The sequence below is a fragment of the Aptenodytes forsteri genome, unplaced genomic scaffold (assembly GCF_000699145.1).
Source record: "Aptenodytes forsteri isolate BGI_AS27 unplaced genomic scaffold, ASM69914v1 Scaffold255, whole genome shotgun sequence".
Classification (NCBI taxonomy): Eukaryota; Metazoa; Chordata; class Aves; order Sphenisciformes; family Spheniscidae; genus Aptenodytes; species Aptenodytes forsteri.
The window spans coordinates 9,281,749-9,296,438 of NW_008794888.1; the positions used below are offsets into that span (position 1 = coordinate 9,281,749).

The 14,690-nt window shown below is 39.8% G+C and overlaps 1 protein-coding gene across 1 annotated transcript; it reads left to right on the forward strand.

Annotated features, from left to right (window-relative positions):
* The first annotated feature begins 387 nt into the window (after nucleotides 1-387).
* EAF2 (ELL associated factor 2) lies at nucleotides 388-14,187 on the forward strand. Its single transcript, XM_009274986.2, has 7 exons — nucleotides 388-488; nucleotides 888-964; nucleotides 3,277-3,371; nucleotides 4,054-4,190; nucleotides 4,935-5,080; nucleotides 8,600-8,866; nucleotides 13,347-14,187. The coding sequence occupies exons 1-7, from the start codon at nucleotides 388-390 to the stop codon at nucleotides 13,391-13,393; spliced, it is 870 nt and encodes a 289-aa protein (XP_009273261.2). The 3' UTR covers nucleotides 13,394-14,187.
* Nucleotides 14,188-14,690: the final 503 nt, after the last annotated feature.

The following is a 14,690-nucleotide window of genomic DNA, read 5'->3' on the forward strand; positions in this document are numbered from 1 at the left end:
GCAGTCCCTCAGCTCCCCCCCCCGGGGGGGCCCGGGTGCTGCCGGGGCGGGAACGCTGGCCGGGCAGGTGCCGCGGCCCGGCTTGGCCTTGCTCGCAGGCCGAGCGGGCGGGAGCGGAGGATGGGTCGGAGCAGGCCCGGGCGGGCATCGGTGTGAGGGAGAGCGTGGCGTGGCAGGCGGCCGGGCGCTGGGGGAGGAGAAGGGCAGCGTGGCAAAACTGCCGCGGGGTTGGCTTGTGCTGCGGCCGGGCTCGGGGCCCCTCGCTTGGGCAGGCACCGAAGCGCTGTCTCCGGAGGAGCTTATCTGTTCGGTAAGGCAGGTCGTACCGGTAGCCTGATGGGAGCCGAAATACTAGTCGGCTGCACAGGCAGGGCCCGGGAAGCCGGAATGAGTTGCCTGCCTTCGTCCCGGGATCCTGGGGCACACCTGGGAACCGAGTCCCTGTGGCTGGGGTGCCGGTCCGGGACCTCGGGAGCGGTGCAGATCAGGTTGCAGTTGCTCCCGAGAGCGTGTTGCTGGTGAGGTGTACGGCCGTTGTACCCCAGTACTGCCCCTCGCTACTTTCTGGGCACTAACTTCACTTTTTAGGCCTTCTGCATCCAGAATAGTGTCTCGATGCAGTTCTGCTGGAAACAGAATTGGGCTGAAGCTCTGGCTTTGCCCTCTTTCCTTGTGCTTAGTTTTTAGAAGTTAAGTACAATTCAGCAATCAAAGGTTAAAGGCAGTATTAATCACAAAGCTAGTATACCCTCCCTGAGTACATAATTACTATCTAGAGAGGTGTGTGCTCAAAGATTCTGAGGGTAGCTAGGAAACAAATGCTCTCAGGATTATAGTTTGGTAATTTAGGACTGCTGCTTCTGGTTTTGACGTCTCATTATTTATAGACTGATCCCCAAGATTCAGTCTCGCGTACGTTCTCTGGAGAATGTCCCGTATGCTTTCATGCAGCGCAGCGAGATGGGTAACGTGCTTTCTGTGAGCAAATGGAATGGCACTTAGTAGGATTGTCTGCAACTGTGGGAGGGGGGGAGAGGGGAGGGAGCGGGCAAAAGCTATAAATGGGTTTAAACAAATGCTGTAACTTGAAATTTACCCTAATTTTGAAGAGGACTAAAAAACACGTCTGGTACCTCCTGCCCTTACGATTTCTTGCTGACTCCTGTAATTTGATGATTTGTTCTGAAATCTGTTTTGAAATCTCTCTCCCTTTCCAACAAATGAGACATAGAAACTGGCATGTTCATCAGTTCTATCAAATGTCAGAAATTATTCTTCTCTGACAGCTGAAGTTTTTGTTAACAAATGAGTAAAGGGGAAGGCATCTGCTGGTTAAAAGTTAAGATCAGAAGTCCGTTTATGGACACTGGAGTCAGTATCTTAATTTTCTAAAGTATTAACCACCCAGTGGCTGTATATTAAAGCAAACATTCTCTAATTCGATGAGAAACTTTGGAACTATTTCACGCTTATCCCTGTAAGATGACGTGTGGGGGTTTGCCGCAAACAAGGCTGACAGGGGCTGTTACCTGTGTCTTAGCTCAAAGCCCTCTGCTGTGTGCATAGTCCTGCCCACCAGCTCTTGAAGCTTGGTCTTCTTGCCCGGTTGGTGTGCAAGCTGGAGCCAGGGCTCCCAGCTGTGGTCTGTGCCGCCTGGCCAGTGGGGTACAGGCAGTGTTGTTGAACTGCGAAGCTCCCCAGCTGTAACAGAGTGCTGCTGCCTGTGACCAGCAGCGGGTGACGTGAGAGGTGGAGAGGCAAGGAACGCGTGCCGTGCTGTGGCCGGGGAGCATGCCGTCTAATGGGTCCCCTTTACGTGCCTGGTCCCTCCGTGCCTCTTTTCAGCTGCAACAGGGTGCCTCTCCCCAGCGTGCGAGGCAGGGCACCGGACGTCCCCGGGGTGCGAGACTGGCCCCGCGCCTGCATTTGCTGGAACCACGGGTTCAAACCCACATCTGTTACCACGTGCCTCGCAGAGCCTCTTGATGTTGTCCTATCTCTCTAGATCTGTGCAGGCAGGCCTTTTAGCTGTAGCCCTTCCCAATTCGTTTGTGGTGGAAATAATACTTTATAGCTAATGGTTTGCTACATAGCAGCAGCGCTGATGCCTGAATACATGCTTATTTTCAATGTCTCAGATTTTTGAGAAGGACCGGAAATTGATATCTTCTTTTGTTTAAAACCTATTTTAATCAATACTTTAGATGTTGAAAAAGACAAAAAGAAAATTAATATTTAATTGGGAAGTAATTTCACTTTTGACAAAAATAAATATACTGAAACCCAAGTTTTGGTCAGCTTCTGACATGCGTGTTACAGTAAAATTGGAAATGGATACAGAAATGGATTTGAGCATTGATGTTGTTTTTTGCATTTTTAGTCACTTGTCTACATCTCCCACACTTGGGATCGACATTTACAAGAACTATTTATTGATTTTTAACCCAAGTTTTGGTCAGCTTCTGACATGCATGTTACAGTAAAATTGGAAATGGATACAGAAATGGATTTGAGCATTGATGTTGTTTTTTTTGCATTTAGTCACTTGTCTACATCTCCCACACTTGGGATCGACATTTTCATTTATTGATTTTTCTGACAGTAATTATGTGATGATTTATCTTTTGAAATATGAAATAGCTCATTCAGCCTCTTTAACCATTAAAACCTAAAAGCGTTTTTCTAATTTTAACTGAAAGGTGTTAACACTTACACTGAATCTTGAGAAAACCATTTTGACTTTGAATAATGCTGACTTATGGAATGATCTGCTCGGGGGAATGGTAGATGATACACTAGCAAAAAAGGCTTTAACTTAATAGCTTCCAACTGCAATTAAAAGGTGTCTACATTCATAAGGATACAGAAATGGATTTGAGCATTGATGTTGTTTTTTGCATTTTTAGTCACTTGTCTACATCTCCCACACTTGGGATCGACATTTTCAAGAACTATTTATTGATTTTTCTGACAGTAATTATGTGATGATTTATCTTTTGAAATATAGCACAGCTCATTCAGCCTCTTTAACCATTAAAACCTAAAAGCGTTTTTCTAATTTTAACTGAAAGGTGTTAACACTTACACTGAATCTTGAGAAAACCATTTTGACTTTGAATAATGCTGACTTATGGAATGATCTGCTCGGGGGAATGGTAGATGATACACTAGCAAAAAAGGCTTTAACTTAATAGCTTCCAACTGCAATTAAAAGGTGTCTACATTCATAAGATTCCTGAAAAGCCTGTAAATAATCCACTTTGGTTTTATATTTAGATGACTTTAAGCCTGCATCTATTGATATGTCCTGTGAAGGAGACCTTGAAGTTGGTAAAGGTGAACAGGTGACGATAACACTGCCAAATATTGAGGTGAGTGGGGTGGCTGAAGAGTGGCGGGCCTAAGGGAATGATTTATTTTGTTGTCATAAGTATATACTGAATATAGAAGGATATGAAGTTTCAGTGCTGTTTCAGAGCTGCTTGTGTGATTTTTAGAGTAGAAAAACAATTGCTCTAAGAATGTAAAATTACAGAAGACCTAAAGGTTAAACAGCTGTGCTGTAACTTTAAGCGTATTCACCGCATTGGAAATATGCTGTAGGATGACCCAGAAGTGTTGCGTACACAGAAAAGCTTCATGTCGATGTTGGCAGTGCAAGTTACCCCTTGGTATTTACTGCTCTAGTGCAGTTCTAAAGCAGGAAAGACTGGAAAGGGAAAATTTACTACCTGCCATGCTTTACTGCTCTGCTGATATGGTAACTGAAACCCATTTTGGTAAAAGGAGTCCTACAGTGAGCATGCTCTCATTGGGAAATAAGCATTTAATCAGTTTCAAACTAAGCTAAGCTGGGTGAAATCCTGTTCCGGTCAGTCACCAGCTGCTTTTGGTCATGGCTACTGTGAATCTAATTTGAATTAACCGATAACACTTTTAAAGGCTAGAAATGATTGCTTATAGTGAACTTGTCATCACTGTGATGGATTGCTGTTTCTAAGAAAAAAAAAAAAGATTATGGTAGTAACACTTGCTGGACTTCTGATTTAATAGGGCTCAACTCCACCAGTGACTGTGTTCAAGGGCTCAAAGAAGCCTTACCTAAAAGAATGTATCTTAATTATCAACCATGACACTGGAGAATGTCGCCTAGAGAAACTTAGTAGCAACATCACTGTGAAAAAAACCAGGTGGGTGATTTACAGGAGAAACAACTGTGCTTTACTCATTGTGAAAATCGATTTGTTAATGAGTCTAAATTGAGATACATAACTACCCATTACTATTTTTAGCAAAACATAATTTTTAGAAAGTATGTGGCCTTGTTCAATAGAGTGAAAAGCCTGCTTTCTGAGCATACTGACTTCACAGCTTTCGAGTCTTGACTGGCGGAAGAAATGAGATTTTTTTTTTTTTTTTTAACTAAAAACTGTCACATTGTTGAAAGAGATGGTAACTATTTTCTGATGAGTTTAGAGGGAGGCAAAAATATCTGTTTGGAAGGTAGCTTGCTTACTGCCTTCTGACTTCTAAATGAGAAAATAAAAAAAGATGAATTCTGTGACATGTTTCAGTAATATTAATGGCTTGTTTTTCTCATACCAAGTTTTTGAATTTTTTTTTTTCTGCTGCTGAGTCCATATAAGTAATTTCCAGCAGAATTATTATTAAGTGATCCTGGGTAGCCAGGTATAAAAACAAATCAACTGACAAAGGCTTAAAAAGTTATTGGCACTGTATTAAAAAACAATTTTTAATACATCTATATAAAATTATATGCCAGTATAATAACGTACCTAGAAATCTAATGATGCTATTTGGAAAGGCATGACAGATGATTCCATAACTTAAGGTACTGTATCCCCTGTATTCTTGCCATTTTCCTTGCATCTTGTCTTCTAGAGTAATTAAAAATCTTTTGCTTTTACACACAGAGCTGAAGGAAGCAGTAAAGTCCAGTCTCGCATAGAGCAGCAACAGCAGCAAATGCGAAATGCAACTAAGGTTCCAAACAACGTTAAAAATTCTCCACCAAAAGAAAAGATGTTCCCGTCTTCTCCTATGGATGATATTGAACGAGGTAAGTTCCACTGTCACATAAGTTTCAGAAACTTTGCTCTTCACTAGCAACTAGTTTTTAAGAGCCAAGGTTTTTTGTTTGTGTGGGTTTTGGGTTGGGGTTTTTTTTTTTTTTTGTTTGAGATTCACACTAGAAGCTGATTATGTAAGCACTTTACCCTCATATGGAAATGACCACTCTGGCTCAAGTGGTAACAAAGCAGTATTTGAAACTTGCTAAGGTAAAAAAATCAGATGAACCATTAGGCTTAGTAATGCCAAGGATCTCACTGCTCTCTCTTCTCGATTCTGTCTTCCACTGCTACTTGAGTCGCTTCCATTTTGACATCGCTCCTCATTCTTTCTCTGCACCCAGAAAACATATAGGTTACAGTGCTTTACAACTCAAAATAAATTTTAAATTACTGGATAAGACCTGTGAAAGATGAGGTTCCAATGAAAAAGACAGCTAAAAACCTGCATAAATCAACCCTTGAACAGTGCTATGTACTGTATTCTTGAGAGACTCTGGTGTGACACTCATATTTCACTTAATAGGAGGCCTTACTTCCTTCTGGAGGACAAGGAAGATGGCAGGTGGTAATTACTTGCTACAAAAATGCTGACAGGTGGCAGTTTCATTGACTGGAGTTGACATCTGCCTCCCAAGATGTTCTGAATTCCTTTAAACAGATTTTTTTAGATATGTCATTATGAAGGTGTTTTTTTTTCCCATTGGTTTTAAACTCTGACCAGAAATCTATACTACAGAACAGTACTAGAATACATCTAAGGTTGCAAAGAGGAAGGAGTACTTGAGCTCATGGAATAAAATGATGCTTTTTCTTGGTGGTCTGTTGTTTTGGGGGGAATTGGTGGTGTCAAACATATTGTAAGTCACCAAAGTGGCTGCCAACATGTATCAAACTCTCATGTAGTGCCAGTCCAATTTTGAGTACTACTAAAGAACGCGGAATAATTGACAAATAGGGATGGTAGGGACCTTTTAAAGTGATCTAGTCCATCCTTCTGTCCTAAGGTCAGATTTCTGACATAATTTTTTTAACCTGTTCTTAAAGCCTTTCAGTGACAGATCCTGTGTTCTCTCTGGCAGTCCATTCCAGGGCTTTGCTCTCCTTACTGTTCAGGTTCCTCCTAATAAATCATCTGACAGTAAGCCCATTACTACTTTCATATTTATCATGCAAGTATACACCAGATTACACTGCTGCTTGTGAGCTGTCCTTCACGTACTCAGAAGCTGCTATGTCTTTCCCATTCTTTATGCAAAATGATGCCAGCTGGTTCAATCTTTCATTAGAAGTTAAGTTTTCTAGATCCCTGATTCATTGTCACTCTTCTTGCACTGTCTTATGACGAGTCCAAAAACTTCCTAAGTATAGTGCCTAAATACATTTACTGTTTCAGCTAAGGTTTTAGCAGTGCTGAGTTGAGCAAGAAGACTGTCTTACAGGTACTATTCATCTTTACACACAAAGACCAAATAGTATCACGTCCCAGTGTAATGCTTGTCATTTCCGCAGCAGCATGGTGCGGTAGAACTGTGCGTAGTGATCCACTGTAACTCACAGGCTCTTCAGAAGTGTTGCCTACTTAATCATTCTTCATCCCATGGTTGTGTAACTGCCTATTCCTGCTTAAGTACACTACCTTGAACTTGTTACTAACTTTGTTTTCTTGGGTGGGGGAAAGATCACTCTACCTTTGTCCTCTAGTATACATACAGCCCTTCCTTCACTGTTTGAAAATACTTAATTTAAATTCTGTCAGATTAAATTACGTCAAAATTCAAGGCAGAGATCTTATTCCTCAGTTTTTGGTATTAACTGTTAGCCTTTCACTTAAAATTTTTCTCTTATTAGACATTGGTGAGAGCAGGGAGGAAGTGGAATTAAGCGCGTAGGACTTGAGTGGTATCTTTCAGTTAGCTTACAGCTCCAGATGTGTGGTAGATCAGTTGTTTCTTTGGCCTTTCTTCTCTAGAATTAATTTTGAAATGAATTCTTGATCGTTCTGCTAGCTGCATCCTAATTTTTGCCTTAGCTTTTCTGTCTTCTTTTCTGTCCTTAAGCTGTTCTTTTATACATGACCTTAGTAACAGGAGGGTGCTTCCTCCCCCCCTGCCCCTTCTCTTTCCTTATTTTTGAGTCAGACGGTATGGTCTTTTATTGTACTTTCTGTTCTTCCTTGGCATTGGGTTAGTTTGTCCTTGTAGCCATAGCTGCACTATTTCAGGTGCCATTTTTCCTGAACACCATTTCCCCTTAGACTGGTCTTTGATAAGGTACTGGCCTAAGTACCTTTCCTTTAGAGTAGCCTTTGATAACTCAGAATTGGAAGGCTTCATGGAAGTTTGTGTTGAAGCTTATTCTTTTGTTCTCCCTTCTTCTCTTGATTAAGCTCTGAGCCATCCTTGCATCTTGGTGACTTTCATCTTCAACCTGTTCTTCTGTATTGGGTGAAGTGAGATGAGCCAATCTCCTACTTGCTTTTTACGTCTGCTATATCAAAGCTGTTCCTGAAGTACTCCAAGTGCTTGTAAGACCATCTTAACAAATGTCTGGGTAGTTACAATCTTGTATAATGATGAACTTCTGCGCTCTGGGTAACTCCTCAAGATTCAGTGGTCTGTTTCAGACTTCTCACTTCAGCAGCACCCCTATTTTGCACAATTATTATGTGTACCCTTTCTGCAAAACTTAACTTCCTCTGTATGTTGGACTTCAGCTGGTATATATCAAAAATGCATAGTGTGCAGCATGATCTATCCAGTTATACTCTCCTAAATATTGTAGTCAGGTGAGTTATTTCATCAAGAATGCAAGTTGGTTGAGTCAGTTTGATCTGTTAATTTCCAGTATTTCTTGTCTACCTCATGTTGGTCTAGCTTTTTTCCCCACCCCCAAATCTATAAAGAGAACGAGGATTTGGTGAAATCTTCCTAATAGTAAACCGTGGATGGTTCCTTTGGATGTTCTTCATGCTTAACCTGGTTTTGAGCAAAATGTCACATAGTCCAAACAAGCGTATTGATTGTAATGCTGAACTGCTGGGAGGCATTTTGAGTGCAGCTGCAGACATCTTACAGCTAACTTATCTGTGTGATTTGTAACTGCAGTTTTTAGTCAGTGAAAGGCGTCTTCGGGGGTGCTAAGGAAAATACAGAAGACTTGCTAGTTGCAGAAATTAAAGGCTATGTGGGATGCACTACCCTGTGGAATGTGGGGTTAGCATTTGGGTTCACAGTCACCCTTGTTCTAATGCTTGGCTTGAAAGGGAGAAAGTGCCCCAGCTATGATAGAAGAAAACCACATGACAGGCTGGATGCTTGCTTGTGCCCTTTTCTTTGTTCTGGAGAGTTCTGGCGTTTTTTGGTTTGGTTTTGTTTGGGTTTTTTTAGTTACTGTAATGCATGTACCTGACTTCTGTTGCTGATTTTTCTTTTTTATAATTTTTTTTTTCCCTCCTTATTTTCAATTATGATGAATGTTAACTAAGAAACAAATCATATTGTTTGCAGAGCTAAAAGCAGAAGCCAGTATCATGGACCAGCTGAGTAGCTCTGACAGTTCATCTGACTCTAAAAGTTCTTCGTCCTCTTCATCAAGTAGTGAAAATAGTTCTAGTGATTCTGAAGACGAGGAAACGAAGCCCTCTCTTCCTATATCAATGCCATATTTGCAGCCACAGCCTACTGTGTCTGCCATACCACAACAGGCTGTCCCTGACAAAGATGCCAGTCATAACAGATCCCAAGAGAGCAGTGGTCATATGATGAATACACTACGTAAGTACAAAGGCTGTTCTTTTCTTAGTGCACAATTCCAGACATCAAGATTCTGAAAGGAAACCATATTGTTTTTAAGTATGTCTCTGTTATAATTAAAACTGTGGGAAGCGATGCTAGGGTTTGATTGTTCAGCAGCAGTCTGAATTAGACACTGGGCTAGAAGGTTCTTGGTCCCCAGAGATATTAAATTAAAGCTGATGCAGTCGAAAATATTTCCTAAGCTCTTCTGGCTTCCTCCCAGTTATATACATTGGGACTGGAGAACAGTAATTTTATATTGAAAATACTTGAACTAACAGGGCACTCCCAGAACATATGCTTATAATTTCTTGGGTAGAACTATGGGAAAGATACTATACTGGCAACACTCTCAATTACAGAAGAGATGGTGTATTCTTAGCTACTTCAGTTACAATTATTCATGGCACTGTTCCACTGGACAGCATGGCAAAACTGTCCTTTGTGTATAAGGAAGGAGGCGATTTGCTTTCAGGTGATATTAACTTATTCCACCCGTTCAGGCAACTAAAAATGTAATTTGAAGAGTAGTTGTGATATTCTTCAAGAAGTGGTTGCTGCGCAGCCTGGAGTTGAATGCTCAGTGTATTCAAAAAAGGAAAGTTTGGACAGAAAAAGAACCCACTAGGTAGAGAATCTTAAGCTTGCTACCTAAATAGCAGGAGTATTCAGACATAGAAGTTAGTATTCAGCTATGGTGACTCTTCGAAAATGAGTACATTTTTAATTAGGTGCTTAGCTGCAGGCTCTTGGTTTGAAGAGATTCCCATCAACCCTGGTTTGCAGCCTAAGATCTTTAAGGTTTATCATTTATATGCAAACTTCTTACACTGAAATTTTAGACTCTGGCAGATCTACTTTTATTTCAGTACTTAATGGATAACATGAACAGGTTTTTTTTTGTAGCTAGTATTTAAATACTTTAATTAAGTATCTGTGCTGGTTATTTATGTACTGCATTAACAGATAAGATCAGACTGAAAAGTCCTGTGACTTCTTGTGCAAAGGACTAAATGCTGCTTTCATTTTACTGTCACTGTAGAGAACAATGTCTTCATGTTTATAATTTGCATAACTTTAGAGTGTGCCATTTATTTCAACCCTTATTCACAAATGGGATTTCCCGTTCTTCATGCTTTAGATACAACTGTTATGAAAATGAGATTAAGCTCTATCCCCAGTGACAGAATCCCAGCTGGCAAAGCTTCCACTGAGAAATACAAGCACAGGTGGCCAAGTCCACCAGTTCCAACAGTCATAGTGAGAAAACGCTGCTTAAAACATGATGACATCAAAACTATTACAGGGGAAGTTGGTGGCTTGATGGTGCTCGAGAACCACATTGATAGGTAGAACCTCTGTCTGTAGCATCAAGCCTTGGGCTTGACTATCTGAGCTTGCCTAGATCTTTAGCTTAATCCCATTTACTTCTGTTACGGTTTTCAGATCTCTTTACTGCTTAAAACGATTCTGTCCCCAACTTCCACTATGGTTAACGCTTAAAATACTCTTCAACTAGACAGAGATCAACAAAGTTACTTTCAAGGAGAATGTTTCTCTAGCTCCCTTGCTGAGGGTATTTGGCAGGAGAGTGAAACCTGGAGAAACTAAATGGATAGCACGTGGTTCTAGCTTGAATGGCAAGAGTTCTCAGTCGGGATCCTGTACAGTCATTTCTTCCATCTCAAATAATGTTTTACAAAAATAAAACATTGAATCAACAAATGTCAGCACAAGCTGTTTGCTTGTCTAATCCTGTTTTGAGGTTTGACTGCTTATGTGCATGACTAGTTTTGTGCACCTCTGTAAAATCAGGGCTGTACTGGGTAATTAGTGAAGTTTTCCTTTGGCTTGCTGTGTGCAGGCAGAAGGCTGGGGGAAGGCTTAGAGAGCAGCGTTTCATCTTGCATATAGCAATCATACAGTTGAGGATTTGTGGAACTTGGAAAACACAGGAGGTGGTGTCTAGAGCATGGTAACCAAATAGTTCTGCCAGATATACATAATCTACCCCTTCAGGAATCCGGGGCTCAAGACTGCCCCTCACCCCCAAAATACTGCTTCTTCCCCTTTCTACCTTCAGAAGCTGATTATATAGGCTCACAACTTGCCTTATAACAAAGTTTGTAAATGGTGGCACTAATGAATCTGTTCTTCATAAATATTTGATCATATGTTGCTTTATGTCTACTTTTTGTTTAAATGAGAGTTATGTTAAATAAAGTAACTTTCCAAAGAAAAAGCAGCATAGATTGGCTATTCTGGGGCCTTGTGTTATGTACATGGTATTCAGCACAACTTCACTTCTCTTTTGATACTCAGTGCTGGTACAAGCAGCTAGTCATTAAATAATATTCCCTTGTATTAGTTTGGTGTTGGTGTGATCACTAAGATCTGTGAAACACAGGTCACTCCTATGAGTTTCCACATCCCCTATAACTCCCAAGAATTCAATTGAACGTATTGTAGTCACTGATTTAAAAGTTTAGGAAATGTCGTAATTTGCAGTGCAATCTGTTTCCCCAATTAATATTGCTAATAAGCAATTGGCACTGTGACAACTGAATTCAACAGTTTTCCCCACTTTATTGCTGCCTCCTAAGTGCAATAGAGTCTAGATGCTTATTCAGAGTCCTAGTCCTTAAATGAACTTTCCATTCTTGCACCAAACCCATCTGAAAACTACCAACTCTAGTCTGTGTTATTTTGCCATCTCTCTGAAGGTGTTTTTTGGAGGTGGGGTTATAAAAATGGGGCAGAAAGTTTTCCCTGAAGTAAATCCTAATGCATTATTTCTGACTCTGGAACTTGGAGTTCTTGCTTTTCCCATCTGCTGGTTTTCACAAGCACTGGCATTTTTGGCTGGTGTCATAGGGTTTGTGTAATTTCTATTAACTATGTTGAAATAACTTTTGAAGGCTGCAGAATCACTATTTGGAAGGCTATCTTCTTGTTCGTACTCCTAGTCCTCTCGTAAAGTAGGTAGTGCATAACAGGGCTGGGATTTCTAAGAATTCACTGTAAGTTTTCCTTTGAGTGATAAATGCATGAGTTTAATTTACTAATGCCACTCTCTGCCTTGAAATATTATTTCTCAGGATAATATACTGTCCTGAATATTTATTGACAAATTACTTGATTTTGTTCTTTCAAAATTGCTTTTTAAATTTATATTAAAATAATACGGCTGTACATGTCTCTATATAGACGACTGGAAAAAACTTGTCTACAGTAGTACTTTAAAGATTGCTGGAAACAGCCATCTTCACTATTCTTGTCTTATATAAAGTGTTTTCTGTTTTGTTGCAGAGAACCATGTACCACTTTCTAAGCTTTAGTGATGACATAGTGGAAAACAAAAGAAGGCTAAATGCAGCCATCTTAAAGACTTCAGTGTTCTGGCAGAAATGATATGCCTGATAACAAAAGATCCAGTCTGAGTGTCTTGTTGGGTTTACCCTCTCGAGGTTACTTTTTTATCCATCTGCAAAAGTGATCTGTGAAGGATGCTGCAGCTGAGGAAAGGACATGTGAAAATAGTGTGCCTACTCAGTTTCAGTGACTTTTCTTTGCTTTTTAGGCCATTTCCATGACCTGAGATGCATTCCTTTTTTTTTTTTTTCTTTTAATGGTCGTTTGGCAATGGAGGTGTGAATAAAAGCATACTAGTTGGAACAAATTCTTAAAAATGCGTGGGAAGTTGCTAGATATGATGTAGATTCTGTATAGTATGCAGCTGTATTTTTTGTTAGTTATCTGTCATCCTGGAAAGATTCCCACTGCCTAAGCTTATGGACATCCATTGCAAGCATAACGTAGTCTTTCTTCTTACTTCCCCATTTTGAAACACATGTAGCCACCACCAAATTAAAGTGCTGTGTAAAATTTCTTTTTACGTTTTGTTTGTTCACTTGTTCCAAAACCTGTTTGAAATAGTAGGTTGCTGATACATCTTTAAATGGTACATCAAAGAGCTGCTCTTCTTGATTGAGACACCACTTTGTTTTCAAGCACAGCTGAGTAGCATTCAGATGTGTTTAAAAAAAAAAAAAACAACAACAACTTGTTTTTCACAAAACTGCATTCACCAGCAGTTTTCCCACTTATGAAGCATGAAAATGTGGGTGGCAAAGATAGCTAGGTGTTGTCTTTTGTGATCTGGTGATATTAAATAAATGCATTTGTGGCTAATAAGCTAATGGCTTCCTTGCCAAGATTTTAAAATTGTAGGAAAGCGATCTCTCTAAGGTTCTGTCACTGCGGAGTTTGGTTCTACACCTCTTCATTTTCCTATCATAGAATAGTCTGGGTTAGAACGGACCTTTAAAGATATCTAGTCCAACCCCCCTGACCTGTTTGGTTTTAGTTTTTGTAAACCTTTAATTGGGAAAGGGAATCTCTTGAAAGAAGAAAAGTATTTCCTTGAAAATGACTAATATGATGACTTTCTTTCTTCTAGGAAATGACTTGCAGCTGAGTGAATCTGGAAGCGATAGTGATGACTGAACAAATTTTTGGCCTTAAATGTATCACCTTTTTTGCTAAATACGTCTTAGCATCTGTTTTGCACTAAGATTAGATTACCAGAGACTGGAATGAATGTCCTCGATTTTGATAATAGACATCCTAATTTTCTACTGACACATCATGTCTATAATACAGCAGCATTGATATCCTGTCAGTGCTATGGTTATGTGTTTATCTTTCAAATTACTGTATTTACAGTAAAATTGTGTATGATCTGATTTTGATTATTTTTGCCTCAGCCACCTGTTTTACTTGAAACTGATTTGTAACAGCTAGTTACTTTATATAAATAGTTATGGAATGGAGAAATTTCTGATATTTATGGAGGCAAGTTTCCTTCCTATCATGTAAATGCTGAATGCTGATCTCACAACTTTTACTTGGAGGGAGTGAAAGGGAGAACAACTAAATGAGGTCTGCTGTGTCAGCTACACTTTTTGTTCAGTTCACAGTTCATACCTTTAAGGAAACTGCTGAATAATGTGGTCCACTAGTGCAGTTACAGTTTACAATTGTTCAACACATTGCTGAATTCTTAATTTCATTGTATTATAGGACTTTATATTTCTGAGCCTCAAGATTCCTGAGGGAACTTGTCTATTCTCTGCCTTTTTTATGTAACTTGAATAGGCTGGTCTTTTTACAACCTTTTGTATCTAAATTTAGATAACTGCAGAGACAGCAATGAATTTCCTTCATTTAATTCTGTAACGGAAATCAGAAAATTTCTTTGTAGGAGTACAAAAGTAATTTAATAAAGCAATATTTATCATTTTCATGCGTCTGATTCTGTTTTTACTGGTTAAGAATTCCACTTTCTACCTACATGAGTCATGCCAGTGAAAGGGTCATGCAAAGAAATAGAAAGCAGTGAAATGGTAGCTAATACAGACTCCCCACCCCATCCTCTTATTTTGCCAAAAGTTTATGGCGGGGGGGGGGGGGGGGGGGGGAGTACAAAAGTAATTTAATAAAGCAATATTTATCATTTTCATGCGTCTGATTCTGTTTTTACTGGTTAAGAATTCCACTTTCTACCTACATGAGTCATGCCAGTGAAAGGGTCATGCAAAGAAATAGAAAGCAGTGAAATGGTAGCTAATACAGACTCCCCACCCCATCCTCTTATTTTGCCAAAAGTTTATGGCGGTGCTAGTGTACTGATGACTGTTTATTACAGATTATATCCAAATGCCATTGGTAAGTGATGTCATGTTAGACAAGAAAAGGTGTTTGCCTAGTCTTATTTTTTCCTCATTTGAAATTATATTTCAAG

Excerpts from the sequence above, each read along its gene's own strand:
- EAF2 (XM_009274986.2), top strand. The coding sequence starts at position 388 with ATGAGTTGCCTGCCTTCGTCCCGGGATCCTGGGGCACACCTGGGAACC. Across the intron at positions 489-887 it reads TCGGGAGCGGTGCAGATCAG|ACTGATCCCCAAGATTCAGT; the intron begins GTTGCAGTTGCT and ends CATTATTTATAG. Across the intron at positions 8,867-13,346 it reads TCATATGATGAATACACTAC|GAAATGACTTGCAGCTGAGT; the intron begins GTAAGTACAAAG and ends TCTTTCTTCTAG.